We start from the raw sequence: 19,730 nt of genomic DNA on the forward strand, positions 1-19,730 counted from the left end.
AGCAGAAAGTGTTCGTGTTTTAAAGATAATATAGGACTGATTTTCTTGATCAGAACACTTACTTGTTTCTTAATAGAGCAGTTCCTGGATTTGTATTTTTAATCAGTTTCAAACTACCCACTGAACTGTCAAAAGTTCTTTAGGAGCTTAAATGTTGAAAAGTTAACATGAATAAAAGCATTAACACGGTCAGTTTTGTCTGGGAGTGCTAATGTTAACTTCTCAAAAGTCACATGAACCCCAAGCAAGGTTCCTCAAACCTGACTACAGAAATCTACATTTGCAGCACAGCTTTATATTTTCCCTAGACAATGACTTCAGAAAGCAGTCAGGATACAGTGACCTCCTACTCTTTTCATCTGCCAAGAGAGAAAATTCCTTCAGATCTCCCCTCAGTGACTGAATCTGACGAGACAAGGCTGCCATCTCCTTCCTATGAGCTATGAAATCAGTTCATGAAATTAAAATCCAGCAGTATTTGCCTTCTGTTGTTCAGTGCAGCGCTTGGCATTACTGCACACTATTAACCTCTCAAAACCAGAAGCAATAAGCTTTACCCTGAAGAAGTCTGACTTCTAATACAATGACTCTCTTAATCAGGATTAATAATTGGTTTAAGGATGATCCCCCACAGTATGACAAATACGCCAGCATGTTTGTACAGTAGTCATATTCCTGTCTCCCATGTTTTATACACAATCTGAGTCATATCTATTTGTTTATGGATAAATACGAAATACACAAAGATATTGACAAGCATGTTACAGAACAAAAATACCACTCTAACCCCACTCAGAAATGAGAAAATTCAGCTAACAAGGCTACAGTGCAAAGCTCTGCCAGTTATGACTAGTGCAACACTGAATTATTTATTTGCATGTGCCAGACATGCTGTAAAGCAAACCCAAACCACTATGCCCACATCCTACTAAAGTCTGTTTGTAAAAATGCATAAATATATTGATGGCATTTGACATTTTATAGCTATCCAGCACAGAAGCCTGACTGCACTTTACATATTTTTATTGGAACAAATTAAATGATTTTGTCCAAAAAGATCTCACATTTATTCTGCCTAACACATTCTTATTTTACATCTGGATAAACGGGATGCTGGAATAGCACCATGTCTCCGGCAATAGACTGGGCTCACCCAGCTGGCCTAGTACACAAGTATCCTTCTGAAAACTGGAAAGAAATCAAGCCAAATGTATACTGCTAAAAAAAGGAAGCAGAGACTGGTATTCTTTCCTCAAAAGTATAAATACATCCATCAGCTTTTCTTTATTGCAACCCTGTGTGCTTCCTCTGCCTTACCATAGTCCATTTCCAGCCTCAATCTGAGGACCTCCCAGCACCTATAGAGAAGACAATCTCTCCCAATGAGCTACCAACCATCTTCTGCAGGCTTTAGCCAGCTTAGGAAGCTAAAGCTGGGGCTCCTTCCAAACACTGCCACACTAAGCCTCCTCTCTCCCCCTGCCCTGCATAGCCACAGGAGCAAACACTCCACACTTCCCATGCTGCCAACATCCCCATCAACATCCCCATCCTTAGGGGTGAGCACAATGAGTGCAGTGGCAAAAGCAGCAGGTTTGGCTTTTAATGTGTCCCTTTTCCTCCTCGGGTGCACACCAGAGCTGACGATGAGGTTGGTTGCAGGGGAGGGACACAGAGATGAGTCCCTGCACCAACTCCAACTCAAGGGCAGATGCACAGGGAGGGCAGAGCAGATGTCAGATGAAGCTCCGAATTTGCCCTTTCTGCTAGAGCACAAGTTCACAGACACAGCTGGTGCTGCCGCCTTCAATAATTTGCAGTGGTATAATCAAATTATTACTTTTGTAATGGTAAGAGTTCTGCTTTTATCCAGGATTATACAAACCGAAGCTTTAGCCAGCTCGTGCATGCTGACCGCTTAAAATCCATTTTCTACAGCAGCCGCACAGAAGTTTATTTTCCTACCAATGGTTCAGACAACACAGGGTGAGATACCCAAGGCAAGTATTCACATAATGCAGCCATGGTATCACAGGAACCGCCTGTACCCCGAGACCATTACCTAGTGCTCGGCAATTGTTTGCGTTCTGCATTACAACACATAACAACTACAGGTTTGGTCTCACCTGCAAGCCTTAAGTTCACTGGTGGCTGTTGTGAATTGGTTGCGCTAAGAGAGGGGGAAGGGATGAACAAGGAAACGCTCTATAGATCCTCCTCAGCATAAGCCACCTAATACCACAGTGAACTGGATTTGTATCCAACCAACTCCTCACAGTCCTAAATTCATAGTATATTATTGTGGGAGGTATTTGTCTTCCAAATTAGACCATCAGTTAAAGTGAATCTGGTGACCCTCTGCAGGCCTCTCTTGTATGATGTAGTTACATCCACTGATTACCCTACTCTTCTTCTACTTGTGCACTGCAGAAATGAAAACAGAAACATCACGCCAGTCGCAAGGAAGCCGCTTCAATTAAAATGCCATTCTGTATCGGTGCATTTATCACATTAAGTTTGTCTCACCCCCATAAACACTATGATCAACTCAGATTTGGAAGAAGGCATTTATCACCTAAGAAGCGGGGTAGTGAAGCACGGCTCCAGCTGCCCACTCTCAAACTCAGGTGGTTTTTCCTGATTCACTTTGCCACTCAGCAAACGGGTGCTTGGGTTGGGGCAGCTCATCCAGTGACAGCTGGACAACAGGAGCTGGGGACAGAGGCCTACCAAAGGCGTTACCGAGCTCTGTATCTTGGGTACCACAGTGATTTTGCAGAGTTTGAGAAACTGACTGTGTTTCATTAAATCCGGACTTGCACGTGGCAAAAATCACAGTACTTTGGTCTCAACAACCCTGTGCTGCTGGCTTGACAAGCTGCTGGTTCAAAACCCACAAGGTTCCAGCCACCATACCCAGTCTCCATGTTCATAATACTTAAAGGGCAAATTTGGGAAATTCCTCCAGTCTGTCTCTGTGCTATTCTGACATTTTTTCCACCTATATGGAAAACGGCTCAGCCAAGGGAAAAGTTATTTTAAGCAGCTGTTAAATCACAGCTCGTTCTTATAGGAAAAATGCAGGTTTCAATTCACTATGTATACCTTCAAAATACTCTCTTTTTTTTAATTTAGTAGAAATTCAGTTAAATTTTTCTAAGAGGGTGAGAAAAGATATTTTGTCCTCAAATAAACTGTGCATATTACTACAGTGAGATAAAAGGAGCTTTATATATCACCTGCTAAGGTCCACTTCCCCCTCTTACACAAGGGTAAGACTTCCCTACTGAGAAGAGCACCCTAGGAAGCGGATTCACGTAGCCAAACAAGTCAAACCAGCAATAAAATACAAATAGCTCTTTGAAGTATGATTATAAAAATAGGAGATAAATAAACTTCATAAAGATAGTTCTGTTGAAGAAAAATGCTTTACTTTTCAAAATTGCTTTCTATACCTTCTTCCTGACAGTAGATTTAGTGAAACTTACAAGATTGTCACTTGTATGTAACATTGTCAGGATGTTTTTCAGAGATGAAAGTAAATATAAACTCACCACTTTCAGTTCTGGTACAGACCGGCTTAGTGTCCATTCTTGGCTATTCACAAAGGCATCTGTAAGAGTGAACAACATTCAGAAAATTAGTACAATGACATTTAATGGTCTGGCACACAGAATTTCATGTTAAGGCTTTGAGTACATGAGATCAAAAGTCACGTTCGACCTTGCAAGACTGACAGTCCAACATGAAAAACACTAGGAGCTTGGATAAATTATACAAAAATTCAAGAATACCAGAAATTAACCTTCTGCAGAATGGAGGCTCTCTGTGTAGCAAGTCTAGCTCTATCCTCTCCACTGGCATTCACAACCTCAAACTAACTCCAGTCCTTCAGGGTTGTGAAAAGACTCTTCCAGTCTGTACACAGTTAAACTGCTTCCCATCCACCACAACACGTTTCTTGTCTACAGGAAAAGCCTTGGACTGTTCATCAGGCTCAACGTCAACAACTGCGGTTGCCACCATCAGCTCTAACTTCACCCAGGTAAACGAGAATATTTGTCCATTCTAAAAATGCTATTTTATACTGCACATCATGTTTAATGTCAACAACTGCAACAACCAGTGTCAGTGGTAACACCCCTGCCCAGGTAAGGGAGAATATGTTTTCATTCTAGGAATATGCAATTTTTCAGTAGTACAATCTAGACAGAAATAAACCACAGAGCCATTTACAATACAATTAAATAAAAAGCTACAGTGGGAAGGAGGGGGTGACTTCTGGAAAATTAGCAAGTTAAATTCTTCATTCTAGGAACAGAAACAAAGTCCTTAGGGCTACAGCCAGGTCCAGCCTCACTGACAATCCCACACCAAAAAAAGGAGAAGCAATGCTCTGTTCTTCTACCTCCAAAAACATTTATTATTTTGTTCCTTCTGTAAAGGTCTAGTCAACTGAAAGCAAACAGATAATGACATTTCCATTACAAATTTGAGCAGCATTACAACGAATGCTGATTTAACCCTCTCCAAAACTATGCAAACCAGACAAACTACCGCATCTCTCATGCACAGAATGCTCCTACCAGGCAGATCAGATGCAGCTCCACAGTAACTAAACAGCACTGAAGAAGTCCCAATGTTACAATCAATTCCTAACATCACAGAAAAAAACAGGTGAAAAGTTACAGCTGCCCACATTGTCCATAAGCAACCAAAGGTTTTGCAGGCCATACACCAGTCAGGAAAAGGAGAGACCTATTTCATTACATCTCTGATGCAGACAATAAAGAAGTGGAAAGCACCTTCCTACCCCAATGGCATCCTCACTAACTTAAGAAACTGCCAGCTCTAAGCAAGCTTTCTAGGGTCTAACTAAAACAATTTCAAAACAAACAAACCTGTATTTTGCATTCTCTCTCTGTTCCCCACTAAACATATTATTTTTGCTTAGCATTACAAAGATGTATTAGCCATGATTTAGGAAGCCTCCTCCATCTTTATTTATCTCATCACTTTACATTTCAGCTAGAAATAGAAGCTTGTGTGTAGTAGCAGAACATGTGTATTTACATGAAAACACTTCAAAAAGAATAAGTATTTGGCTATATTACAATCTTGAGCTGACTCCCACTCACTCACTGGAAGGAGCAGGAAAACCAAAGGCTCAGATTAAGATGCTCTTAAGACTGGGGTTAACCTTTTGGTATTCCAGCTGCAAGAGAAGACATCATGGTCATTAGGCTTCTGCTGCACGATCTGAACAAGTCCAGTTTGATCAAAACCTGAAGTCCCAGGTTGATGTCTATATATATATAGACATACATATGTACACCAGTTAAAACAAGTGTCTTATGTTAGTCAGGCCTGACCACGAAGCACCACACAAATCATTTTTCCACAACCCAATGTTTGCCAAGTCTGGTTTACCTAAAAGGTTTAAGAAAGCAAATACTGCTTGTAAACATTATTTTTTTCCTCCATGAGCCTATCAGCATTTCTTACCATAGGAGGAAACCCACAGATTACTAAATATGCTTGGGAAAAGCAAAATAAGCATTTCAGAACTAAACATCACAACTGCAATTAACAGGTAACAATGACTTCAAGCAGCATGAAATAACTCTAGTTACCCCCTCACTCTGAGCTCAGACAGAGCTGTTTATGTTGCAGTAACAGACAACTGTTTGTCAAACAACATCAGAGTCTCAGACCAAACCAAGGCTTCAAGCCAAGAAAGGGAAAGATGAGGACAGAGAGGATGGCAAAGGATGAACTGTGGTTTGAAGGACTGTTACAGTCCTCCAAAAACATTTCCCCCTTTTAAAGCAATTCAGTGCAGCTGGAAAACGTATTATTTAGTGTACCAGATCAGGCTAAAGATTCAGCTACAGCAGTTTCCTTCTACTGCAGCAGGGACCCCTGGGAAGTCCGCAGAGCAACAAACTGCAAGAACCAAAATGCCTACAGAAACATGTTAAGGCCTTTAGCGTAAGAGGAATTCTTCCCTAACTTGTCCTGCCTGTAAACTACCATTTCTTGTGGTTTTGCTTTGAACTATTGCTGTCTTAAGAAGTAGTGGAAAAGGAGCAGAAATTGCCATCCGACCCAACGGCAATGGAGAAACCAACAACCCAAAGAGTTGCTTTCCACACAAACCTATTTCTTCAGGACATAAAGTACTGATTTCCCAAGTGATGTTTCTGTAACTTAAACTTCTTTTGTGCATCATTTGTGGAACACTAATACAGACTCAAATTTATTTCAAACGCATGAAAACTTGCAAGTGCTGAATCAAATTATATTGTTGCATGTTTAACCCTTACTCCCTGCTCAGTAAAGATATCAACTAACTTGCACTTACATTTCTGATGCTTTGGATAACCACTTTATTTTCTCTCTAAACGGAACTCATTCATCAGCTGATAATTACACTGATAGCCTCTGTATCACAGCAACATTACATCACGTCTAACAAGTAAAATCCACATTTTACCGCACAAATCTTGGATATCAGATCACGAAAGACTACTCCAGTTAAGCCCGAGTCCATGAAACAGTTTTGATTAAGTACTAATTACATGTAACTGCACGACAGACAATACCCTGCATTCCTCTTCATAACCCCAAGTACCTTTTATAGTCCATAGCTCTGTTCCAAAACACTTTTTCCTGACAATTCCAGAACTACGAATTTGTATAGTTTGAGGATATGTTCGTACAGCATGATTTGAACAGGCCAGCTTCTCCCTTCCCCATACCTGTGCCCACATTATTCCTTTCTTCATTACTATCTGCAAAAGACGGATAAACAGAGAAAAAATAAACTTGCCATTTATCTGCAAGACTCAGCAGCAGAAAGAGCAAGCCAAAGCCGTACAACATGAGGAGGTCCCAGCTGATCTCCAGATTCTCAGGGGTTGAAGAAAATCATCAGTGTCAGGCAAGTATGGTGCCCGACTGGCAGAGGTGTGTGTGCAAGGAACAAAATGGGAGAACTCTCCATTAATGTCAACAAGCTTCAATAAAAAAAAAAAAAAAAAGCATTGGATTTTATCAGCACAGAAGATTAAAAAGAAACAGGTGAGCAGATCACTGCTACTGCTACCAAGCTGGAGAACTGCAAAAAATCTACCATTTAAGCCCAAGAGCAGACTCACAAGGGTAACAAGAACATCAGAAGCCCTATCACTTTTAAAAATAACCTTAAATATTATTTTTTAAGATCTGTACGTTGCAAAAGCAGAAATTAGATAGGAGAGGCAATGAAAGGCAAATTTCCAAAAAGCCAAGAGGCCAAAAGACAAAGCAGAAAGTTGGAGAGAGGAAGAGTGATCTGGCCCAAAGGCATGGATGATATTCACCCTGCTTGGTCCTTCTTTCATTGAACTGCATCCAGAACTCACACAATGACCTTCCAAAACAAACTCAGACAGCCAGTACCCTCCATATGGGAAATATGTGCATTTTAATTCTGATCAGCTATAGGGTCAAATAAATATAATACCACTAACTTGACAAGGTGCTAGACTTCTTGACACAGCTACCTCCTCCTTTTTGTTAAGTACCCTGTTATTGTTACGTACAGGTGTTTTCAGTGTCCAAAATACTTCAGAATATTTGAAATACCATTTTATTGCAAAAACAGGCCTGTTAAAAATACACGCTTGACCTCAACCCAACTAATTTAAACTAAAATTTCACAATACCATGATCTTCAGTTTTCAGTTAAATTACAGAAGGCCTTCCATTTCCCTTTTATAAAACAAAACAAAACAAAACAAACAAACCAAAACCCCCCCAGATTTATTAGGAGATCAACGAGTTAATCTTCTCTCCCTGGTATAATTTAAACTGGCATGTTTACAAGGAATAATGACAGTTAAAAGCAGAACATGTCATGAAACAGCATCTGGTCTCTTATGTAAAAAGAGGTTCAAGTACCATCATTTGCATGGACATCGAAGTACCCAGCTAACCCATGCAGTTCTAGGACAAATGCCTCGGAAAAGAGTCATTTATTCCAAGTTAATCTCTAAACCCGTGGAAGTCAAGGTGAAAAGGTCAAATACTCACAGACAGAACATGACAAACAAGCTAGAGGATTTTTTTTTTTTAAATAATAAAGAAAGTTAACTTACAGTTCCAACATAACTATGAAACATTGGATGCAGACTGCGGCACGCAAAGCCCACATTGGGTAGTCCACAAACATACTCTGCTGAAGAAACAAAAACCCCACTACCGCACGTTGATTTAAACATATTGGAAAAGATTTGCATAATAAACAGAACCACATGGATGAAGTTGATCAACTGGAGTCTTGTTTACATTACTTTCTGACTTTGGAGTTCAAGTGAATTCAATCTTCATGTCTAACTACAGACTATACATATGAAATAAATTACTTTTGTCAATAATTAATCACAGTTGTATGTCCTGTTCATTTAACTTCTGCATCAATGATCAAAAGCTTCAAATATGTATGGTGTCAATCATGTATTTTTAAAATGTGCATCAGGAAGATAGTTTAAGTTGCACTTTCTTCACCAAGTTTACTTTTGCACAAAACAGCCTTTATTTTTTTCATATTTCTTTTTCCTAATTTCCAACACCACATTTAGAATTTCTTAGTTTCACTTACACAACATTACATCAAAGCACAAACTACAATAAGGTCCTTGGCTATTTTAAAACCTCAGTTCAGCACCTTGGCTCCGGCCAGAGGAACCTTCTCTACTAGTTCCAATATTAAGAATGAGGTGTACATGCTGCTTTGGTTCCCCCTTAGCACAACACTGGGCTGAAATCTTGGGACTTGATGGCCACTGCTGGCAAGATCCATGTTCTCCATGGCCCAGCACAGCAAGAAGGTCTGACTGTTTCAACAGTCTGTATATGAAAGTCCTGCTTAGAATAAGGTTTCCAACAGAAAACCAAATTTCCTTCTGCAAACCCAGCAACAACCACCAAAAACTACATAAATATTAGCAGAATAACATTATTGAGAGACAACATCTTCAAGATCAATTCAACTGTCCTGATTCAGAAGGGGGAAGGAAGTCATGTGAAAACGTCAGAATTTTCATAGCAATTACAGAAATAACCACAGGAAAAGCCTGTCTTAGGTGTTCAGCAACCTGTTTTGTCTCATACTTGATTTTTAACGCCAAAGGCCCTCTGCTAACACAAATTAACTGCATCCACCGCCATGGGCAAAAGCAGCTAGGCAGCTAATCAGACTACAAAGTAAATACTTTTAACTTAGGCTGATTAAATTTATACCACCCTCGCCATCATGTGGGTCCTTCCTGCTTAAAAAAATTCCCACAAGGCAATGAAATCTATCTGTTGATTAGTATTTTGGGAGAACCTGAGCTGTCCCAAGACCATCACACCAATCCACATCCTATCACCAGCAGTGCCAGCACAGAAGCCTTTGCTTTGTCCCTTATACTGCACCAGCCCTTGCTCCACTAACCTTGTTTTGTCCCTTATTGTCACTGAAATAGATCACCCTTGACTAGCAATTTAATTCTGAGAAGCTCACAGATTTCTTTGCGTCTGATTGAGATGAAAACCTAATGGCAAACCTGTCCAAAAGGAGGGATGAGTGAAGAGTAGGCAGATGTCTCTGCAGTATGACATGAAAAGGCTTAAATCTTCCATAATTCTTGGAAAGCTTCTTAGTAAGAGCTTCCCTTAGGCTATCCCAAAGTCCCTTTGCCATCCTTTTAAATAAGGAAAAGCTATTAAAAAAAAAAAAAAAAAAAAAAAGCTAAGGGATTTCTCTGGAAACCCTCAGCAAAAGATCTTTTTCTTTTTGATAAGAACAGGAGCCCTCAAAAACGCACAAAGTTCAAGTACCAAAAACCGCATCACACCCTGATCCTTCCTCAATCATTTCTGCATTACAAGCAATATTTAGAGTTATTTCCAACTTTGAAATCAAAACCTGAGAGTGAACAGGTACAGGAAAACATTCCTACAAGTCCCCACACGCCCACAAAGCTGCAGATAAAACCACGCATCTCTCTTTTGGAGCCGTATCAAAGGAGCACTTTTAGAAAGCGTTTCCCAAAGCTTGTGTGCTCATTTTCTCAGCAAAGAGGCAAAACATGCCACTTTTGGGTTGAGACTTGTGATACTAATAAAACATGCATTTTTCAGAGGAGGGGTAATCTCTCCCACTCAGCCCCCAGCATTTCAAGTCAAAGCATCAACTCAGCTCCCATGCAGTCCAGCAGAAAAATATTCTGACATGCTTATTTTTAAGCTTTACATAGAATATTATTCGGAAGAGCATGTCACATTTCAAAAGAGCCTTTTTATATATAAATTTTCATATTCATCTTTTACCTGTTTTTTAAATAAAGAAATAAATAAATCGGTCAGCTTTTGACATGGATCCTCTCTGCTTATGCATTCAATTCTGTTTACAGTTAAAAGCAATAATAAATAAATTTTTTAGAAAACCATCCAGATCAGAACCGGGAAAAGTTTTTTCCTCCCTACTCGCTCAGTTTCATAGAATTATAAATTATATGGCTTTCCTCTGTACTTTAGCTAGAAGTTATTGCTGCAACTATGTGAAACCATAGTTTGCTAATCCCGTTTCTCCCTGAGTTGCAGAAGTGTCATTTCTTCTTTCTACGCAGTTTAACCCAAGAGCAGAACTGTGATGTGGCTCTATCCCCTCCCCAGCTCCAGCTCAGAACTCCATCCAGGCTCTGGTGAGAGCACCGGGAAGTCACATCCCATCGCGCACAACAGCGTATTTACACTTCGTTAACGGGATTAATACACACATTGCAGAAGAAGTCATGAAAATTGCCACAAAGCAATTCAATTACAACCCTAAGACAAGAGGGATTTTTGTGAGCTGCCAGTTTAAACAACTCCCTCACCACTCCCAGCGTTGTCAGAAAGAATAAAATCCCAAGAGCTCTTACAGTTCCAACATAATTGTTTACTGCTGCTCAGATTCATCGCTGGAAATACCTACTTGCTAATTGTAAGACAGAAAAAGCTCTAAGCTCAGCTTCTTTAAGGCGTCAGGCACCTCAACCAAAACTCATTAGAGTCGCACATATATTTAACATCTGAAAAACCATGCCCTGTAACTGAGAACTGCATTAAATAGATATTTAGGTCAAACCCAAAATCTATTTTCCAATAGCAGCTGCAACAGCGTTATCCTTTGTGCTGCCATGGAAACAAGAGGAGGACGGGTGATGGGAAGAGCTACACAACCTTCACAGCCAGCGAGTCAGCCCTTCCTAAAATACACTTTCAGGCACGGGAATTTCGGAGCACTTCTCTGCCATCACAACACTTGGGTTTTGTTTTGAATTTAGTATTTTAGTGCTGCTAATATTTCCACTTCTCCCCTCACCTCTCTTACACCTGTGGCTATATTACACCTCACTGAGCACAAGGCTTTGGGGTGGTTTCAAAGACATTATCTCCATGGCTTCCACAACTGGAAACAGTCCCAGGCTCCTACAAGAGGACTGAGATGATGTATAATGTTTGCAAGTATATTCTCAAATCAGCTTTGTGCTTAAAGTTTTATATATAACACCAACAAAAAGATTTGTTTTGTCCTTAAACATAACACAGCTCCAAGCAAGACTAACCATAAAAAAAAAATATTAAAAAAACCAACACCTCCCCCCCAAAAAAATATTCCCAGGGAAGAATGTAAACAAGTAAACAAGAAGAACTTGACATTCCCCGTATTTTCACAGTGGATCAGGCTCTGGAGGTGATACACAGTTTGTTGAAGAAAAATTAAAATCCCCCATGTAAAACCACGTAAGGCAACTCTGCCATTGGAGAAGCACAGCGCACTTCAAAGAGGGATGTTCTGACTGAGGACGAGCAGGATTACAACTTATTTCCAATAAAATGCACATTCCTTAATAATCAGCAGCAGCCCTTGGAGAAATGTGACACTGAAAAATACTAGTCCAGGCTGGCCCCCTTCACTAGAGGGTGATGATGACCACAACAAGAAGTTGAAAGAAATATAAAAAGCAGACAAAAAAAAACTAAAGCATCATTGCAGTAAAGCTGTTCCCTGCCCCAGTAAAACTGCAAAAGTAAATGATTGCTTTGAAACTACAGATTATTCTGGGTTTTTTATTGTTGGGGTTTTTGTGTGTGGTTTGTTTTTTGGTGGTTTGGTTGGTTGGGTGGGTGTTTTTAATAAAATGCACTACCTAAGCACAACAATAAAAACATCCCAGCAAAAGCAGATTCACACAAAGCAGCCAACCTGCAATAAATTGGCTGCACCCCACATCATCTCCCTGCACGCTGCAGCCTCTTTTCCCAAGCACGTGCACTGGGCAAACCCAGAGATACTGCTGCTCTGACACTCAGTAGAGGAGGGGAATAAAAAGCATCCCTGGCTTATATATTTTCTACAATTACATCAGCTAGAGCAATCCTATCAAACACCCATGGCTAAAATCTACTGTATTGCTTGATATTTTTGCAACAGGAGAAGCAGCAGAAAGCAGCACTGCTCACGTACAAGCACTCTGGGCTGCCCTGATCCATCAAGTTGTGTCTATGCCCTGTGATGAAATACCAGTTTTTTCAGGCAATAGACAGCATTTCTGTAAGCTCCAAAGCCTCAGAGAATGCAGCTTAAACAAGTAACCATAGTAGTATTGGAATCCAGAAAGAAAAAGAAGCCACTGGAGATGAAATATTTGGTAAATGTCTTATTTTGCTGGGTCTCGCTAGAAAGCAAGTCAGTGTCAAAGGTGAGGTCTGTTTTATACCATCTCCTGTCTGAAGGGAAGGATGGAGCCAGCACAGGAAAGATTATCCCAAATGCCAGTAACTGAAAATCTGGCGATAAGATTTTGAGCTGTAACAAGCCACGCTCCAGACATCCAGGAGTGATGCTCTTCTTAAAAAACTGTTAAATACCCTTGGTGAAAATACAGGACTACAGCCATGTCTGAGCAAAGATGTCCGAAGTATCCAAAACAAAACAAAAATCTTAGCTTACGTTGCCTTGCCTGCCTACAGGCACAAACAAGCAACTAGCCTTTCTTGTTCCAACCTCAAGATTAATGAGAAACCTTCCTCCAGCACATCAAAGATGAAGAGGGACAGCTGAGACACTTAGCAAAAGAAGAATAAATGTTACAATACAAATTTAAAAAAATATTAACTGGGGGAAATAAAAAGAGCAGCATAAATTCATATAGAAAAAGATTCTTCCTTCTGGCTTGCTGAATAAAAAGTCACAAAAGAGATTAAAAAAAGATAACTGCTTGGCAGGCTGAAAAGACTTCCAGTTTTTCAGATAGAGAAGAATGGCTGTAACTCAAAACCAAAGCAAAAATAAACAAGAGGAACTTAGTGATTACTTGGTAGCGAAAAAATGTTTATCTTACAGGTTAAACAGCAACAAAACTCAATGAAAACCAAGTATGCAGTGAATAAATCAGCCTACTCAGGATTTCCACCATTGGGATTCCACAGAAAAGATTATACTGGGGCAACACCTGAGCATCACCAAAACCTAAGCAGAAAGTGAAGTAAATAGCAGTAAATGAGCAAAACCACAGTAACTCTGGAGGAAAAAAAAAAGGCATAAGAAGGAGATAAAGGAGATAAAGGGACTATCAAATCATGCTTAAGAAAACAGTGACAAAAGCACAAACCCTAATAGTAGCAAACACCAGACTCCAGATTAATAATCCATCTGCCTTCCTACCCTGACACAGGTCGGCAGCAAACAAGAACAGACGAGGTGGTACCACACACCTTGTCCCTGCTCTCCCGGTTTAGCTCAACATGCAGTTCAGGCACAAGAAGCCTCTTCACATAAATACAGCCCTTCATGTATTTTATCTGTCAGCTAATAGCTGGGCATGTCTGCTAAGGACTCACACTCCCGAGGTCCTACAGGGACTCACAGCTCAATTATCTTTTGGATTATAACAAAAGAAAGAAATTATTGAGCTGTTTCTTCATCTGCCTCTTACAAGTTTCACCAGACGCTTCTTAATTCTTATGTAAGAAGGGATCATCAAGAGCGATTCCATCTTTGCTTCTCTCCTCTCCCACGATGATCCATCTTTGCCTTCCCTCCCCAGGATGCCCTGTCGTGCTTTGCTAGATCCGCTCTTGCTTGGACCAAACCTACTGCCAGTACATCAACTGCTAATCATCGTGAGATTTTCCTGCAATTCTGCACAAGCAGCTCCTGGTTTTTACTACCTTGAATGAACAGTAAATTGGCACCCTCTTTCATCCCCTTCCCCAGGGCACTTCTCAATATCTTAACCAGAAGAGGTGGCAGCACAGACTCCTCCAAGACTTCCTGCTCGGGTTTTTTTTTTCCAAGGGAAAAAAAAAAAATCAATTATTTATTCCTATCCATTATATCCTAGTTTTGAAAAAGCTATATACACTAAATGACTCCCTCTCATATCTGATGGCAGCTCGGCTCAAGTCTCTAGCAAGAATAATTCTTTCCATCATCAAAATAAACAAGTTTCCTTTGTCCTCCCACAAAGAACTCCAGTAAGTGTGAGGCATGATCTCCCTCATAAAAGTCAAATCCACCATTGCCCAACACATCATTTCTCTGTCCATCTATTAGGTTTATTCTCAATTTCTCAGCTCAGTGGCTGCATGCTGTAAACGTGACTAATGCAGACACAAGCAAACTTACCCCCCATCACACCCATGGAGTCATGATGACATCAATTCAGTTGAAAGGGTGTGATGCAGTAACTCAGCTTGCAAACCAAGACTCTTCCACACGCCTGGTTATCAAAACATTCTTCCCTCTCAAGTAACCCGCAAGCAAGCAGCGCTAGACAAGACTGTAAAGTGAGCGATGGTGCGATCGAGGATGCTTTATTCTTCTGCATGGTATCAATGATGCCCTGCACCATCTGGTGCAGTCACAGCATGCAGATGCAAAAATATGCAGTATCAAAGTTCAATTACTTCAAAATTGACTTATGGCCTCTCTTGCTTGCCAATGAAAATCTGTGCTCTGGCATCATACAATCATTGATTTACTTTTTCAGTTCTTTAGATTCTGGCTATTGAAAATGGGTCCAGCGTGTTTGCACAGAAGTACATCTAGAAAAATATTTCCCCTCTCCACAAGGGAAATTATGACTTGTTTATGCAGCACATTTATGAAAACATTTTTTAGAACTCAAGTCATGTCTCCAAGATTGCTATGCTGGTTGTCAAAACAGAGCCTTTTTTTCCCTGACTATACCATATGTAATACTGAGTCCACTTTCCCTAACTTGATATCACCCATGCAAGATTTGGAGATGATTAGTGGAAAACACATAAATGAGAGGAATTCTCCAGAGGAATAATCTGATTTTTTTTATATATTTCTTAGCCTGATGCATATCTAACGTGTTTAAACAAGGCTTTTGTCACATGTCAAAAAAAATGTGACTGCAATCCAAGGCATGCTCTCAATGGGAATTAACGCTGAGCTGGAACCAACGCAAAAGCCCTAGTTACAGCAACAAGGAAACAATGAAAAGGGGCCCCGTTGTATTTCAATTGCAAATAGATCCGCTAAGATAGAAAGGTTTATTTCTGAGCAGCTGAGATAGAGAACCTAAAGCAGGAAATAGGGGTGGGCGCAGGTATCAGAAACACCCGGTTTGTGTCTGCGTGGCGCTGTCCCCCCAGGTGAGGGGACAAGGTGAGGGTGTCCCTGAGGGCAGCCAAGGACAGGCAGTGTCACCCAGACCCCAGCTCCAGCTGCGCACAGAAGCAGTGCAGATACTCACCCCAGGCACCCCTTCAGATGCCCAATTAGTTTCTATTCTCCCATAGTAATGATAGCATCCAATTACTCAACTTCGTTACCATTTTGCCCAAGAGACTGTGAAACCACCAAAACACTGGGACCACCAAAACACCACTAAAAACCTGTGTCTTAACACACTGCGCAGCTAAGCAAGAGGCAGGGTCCTGAAGCAGAGAGAAAGCAAAGAAAGAGGGAAGGACTCCGGGCTGCCACTATCTTTTGCCTTAAAACTGCTTGCAACGTAATTGTTAAAAAAGGTAATGTGTGACTAAATGCTCCATTAGAAAAGCAGCTTCCTCCCCCAGCTTCCTATTTAAAAAGCACCTGCTATTACAAGGCACTTCAGAAAACAGCAGATCCATGCAAGTAGGAAATATTTAGTTTTGGAAACTCAAAACATTTGTCAGATGAACTTTAGACTCTGTGACTAACTCTAACACAAAGCGTCTTTCAACTTCCACTCACAGATAAAACTGTGAGTTTGTAGGAAGCTGAAAGCAAGCAAATCAATTGCTGTAATCCCCAAATCTGCAACTATCTCCTCCTAAATCCTCTGCCTTCTCCTCCCTGGCAGCCTGAACCACCTCACCCTTGACTCGTTCAGCGCTTTGGAGCAGCAACAAGAGAACCCTGGCAAAAGGGATGCTGCAAACCACAGGCAAGCTCACGTTAAATTCAACCCTTTCTAAATCTCAGCAGTCACCACAACGTTTGAAAGGTCTGACATGTCCCATCAGCTCTGCAAGGGGAGAGAGAAAGAATAATTACCATCATTACTACATTGATTACAAACATTACACCAGCCTTGCTCACATCTCATCTCCCCACGTTATGTGAAGAATTAGTTCAATATCTCGAATCACTGGGACATAAATAGAGGCAGAAGCAGACGTGCCTGTGAGCTACCATGACATTTTATTGGAAGCAAAAAAATCCAGGCTATACACAAATATCAGTTTACTAATACTTCTCCATTTGAGGTTTACAAAGCTGAATTTTATCTTTGCTAAAACTGGTAATATTACATTTTTTAAAAGCATTCATCCAGGAATAAAATTGGTCTCGTTTTTTGGAAAAATCTTGCCCTCTGGCTATATTCTCATTTGTGCTTCCTGGGTGAAGCCAAGAAACTAAAGTATGTTTTCAGAGCTTCATCAGGTTCCCATCACCTCAGGCATGTACTTTAAACTGAAATTATTGTACTAGAAATGGTATATTTAAAGAAGACCATGCAGAGTTCCGAAATCAGAAAACAACTCAGCTACACCTAAGAGACCTGCACCTTCTCACTCACAAACCTGCTCTAATGCTTTTTGGACCCATTATTTTTATAACACACAAGTAATCCCCATTAAAACAATAATTTGGAAAAACAATCCAGTTTTGCTTAAGTCCTCTTGTTGCATCTTCACGCTGTTCTGACTTGACCTATGACATACTCCAGTGAGCTACGTTGTAAAATGACTCCTTGCTAAACCCTGGCATCCAAAAACTTCAGAAATGAACCTCTCTCTTCATATTCTGTTCACTATTAACACCATAACCTCCTATTGCCTTTTCATGAGCTGGGAAAAGAATGCTGAAGGCCAGTTGTCCCATCCCGGCTTTTATTATTTTTCACCTTTGTACCACTTCCAAAGGTAAACTAAACTGCATTATCGACTGAAATTCATTATGAGAATTATTTTTTGTTTGGAAAAAAAGAATGAAAGTCAAAAGCACTTAAAGATCTAAAACGCACTTCAAAGCTAACATGAAGGGTGTCAGCCTCTACTCTAGCAACAACACTCGCACATGATCTTAAAAAAAATAATTAACACCATCAAGTAGAGCCTTAAACCTGTAATAAAACACAGCCATTTGGAAGCAGTACAATGGAAAACCAGAAAGCAAACAGCTACAGCCTACATATCTCAACAAAACCACCCAAAAAGCAGCGGCAAAACATGCTACACTAAATGCACGCTTGGAAATCATCAGAGGGACCAGCTCTACCCCTGCATAAAGCTGCTTTGTTGGAGCCCAGTGACACACTGCAAGCTTCATCTTCAGGGTGCAAAAGTGACAATTTTTACATTTGAGGACCTTGCCTCAGATTCTGCTAAGCAAGACTGTGCTCTGCAAATCCTTTGGCCTCTCCACATCCCCCTCTGCTACTTGGAACCACTGCGGCCATGACCAGGAAAGAGCAAACCAGAGGATGACATGCAGCAGCCAGCCAGGTCTCCAATATTTTAACAACCCTACTCTGAGGGGCAGCAGTGATGAGACTGGGTTCAGCATATTCACCCAATTGATGCATGCTGATTTTTTGCAGTTAAAACAAGTCTGACAAATTCTGTTCAACTTTCCATGGTGCTACCAAAAGCTGAAGGAGGGGGACTCAAACTGCCTTTGGGACAGCGTATAGAGACAACATGTGCTTAGCACACCAAGTCAGCTACTGGTGCAGATCAAAACAAATTTTTGGCTCCTCCTCCCGGTTTAAATGGATTTATTTTTTCCAAGCAAAGGCAGGCACTGGGACAAGCACAGTGTATGCTGCAGCTGCCACCAACAGCTGTAGCAGGCCCTGTCATAGCTACATGATTTTTTTATTTTTAAGCTTAAGTACATAAGAGTTCACATCCTAAATTGAAAACAAAGCAAACCCCAAAATAAACTTCACCATCTTACTAATTAAAAGGGATTCGTTCCTTCAGGAAGGCTGACATAAACCACTGCTGTAGAGTTAAGAACATATTTTTAGCACAATGTCCTTCCAACATTTTTACTGAGACCGTGCAAGCAAGCCAGAGCCTGACTGCCCATGGAGCGCCATGAAAAGCTCTGTCTAGGAAGTGGGTTTTCATGTAACTTTATTTGAAATGCCACAGGATATTCGCATAAACCAAATTTCAACAGTACAAGAATTTCTTCTGCAGCACCCGGGTTCTTATTCCCTGCACAGCAGCCACTAAGTGCCAGCACAGACACCTCAGGTGACAAGAAACTTCACAAGCACAGCTGGATGTTACTGATCAAGTCACACCTCACAGAGAAGAGCACTGGGAAGAGCGCTCCTGCTCGGAATGTTCTGTTCAGGGAAATCCAAAACTATCATAGTTTAATACAGAAGTCTTCAAATTAAGCAGATGTGCTTAGTAAACATACATGCAGGAGAATAATGGGACAAGACTTTGTCTCCGGCTCTAACTCTAAAAAATTGAGATATTCCCAGCAGTGAAATCTCTCCATTCCGCACAACTGTAGCATTATTCCATCTTTATGGATAAATAAAGTATTTTCTTTTCTAAATACCAACAAGAACCAGCAGGGAAAACCTAACTCATTTTATAATCACTGGTTTGAATAAGTGATTCAGAACATCTGAAATACAAGTCTCCAGACCACTTAATATAAGGCAGGGGTAACGCAATATATATCAGCTGGCTCCAATTAACACTTCACCTTTATCACTTGGGAAAGTGAGAACCACCCATTACTCATGCCTCTGCTGACTCACAGGAATATTAATCAGCTTTTAAAAGGTGGCGTTCCACCACGTTATGCAAATTACTGCCAACTTCTGGAGAAAGGGAGACCAGTTTAACAATCTGACAAGATACATCTGCGTATATAACAGAATGGCCACTAAAAAATAAAACTGGAATGAACAGCTCTAGGAGCTTGTAATTATGTCAAAACACAGTTTTTACAGTTGGTAAAATATGCAGTAAAAAGGCAAAAGGATATGGTTTTCAGGTAATTCATACTGTCCACCTCACTCTCCTCTTGGCCAGACAATAAGATGAATAATAACTCATGACAAATTGTTCACCTTATCTGCCTCGGTACCAGCCTCCAGTGCAAGTGCATAATATTTACATATCATTCAGGACTGGCCAGTTCACTGTAGCTGCAGGTT

General features: G+C 40.6%; 1 protein-coding gene across 18 annotated transcripts in view; it reads right to left on the reverse strand.

Moving 5' to 3' along the window:
- Positions 1 to 19,730, reverse strand: part of AGAP1 (ArfGAP with GTPase domain, ankyrin repeat and PH domain 1) — a 370,539-nt gene that overhangs the window by 251,395 nt on the left and 99,414 nt on the right. For all 18 annotated transcript variants that reach the window (XM_065069196.1, XM_065069193.1, XM_065069192.1 and 15 more), the window contains one exon: positions 3,555 to 3,613. In XM_065069196.1, coding sequence (XP_064925268.1) covers positions 3,555 to 3,613 — 59 coding nt within the window. The remainder of the gene's footprint in view (positions 1 to 3,554; positions 3,614 to 19,730) is intronic.

The sequence above is a fragment of the Columba livia genome, chromosome 7 (assembly GCF_036013475.1).
Source record: "Columba livia isolate bColLiv1 breed racing homer chromosome 7, bColLiv1.pat.W.v2, whole genome shotgun sequence".
Classification (NCBI taxonomy): domain Eukaryota; kingdom Metazoa; phylum Chordata; class Aves; order Columbiformes; family Columbidae; genus Columba; species Columba livia.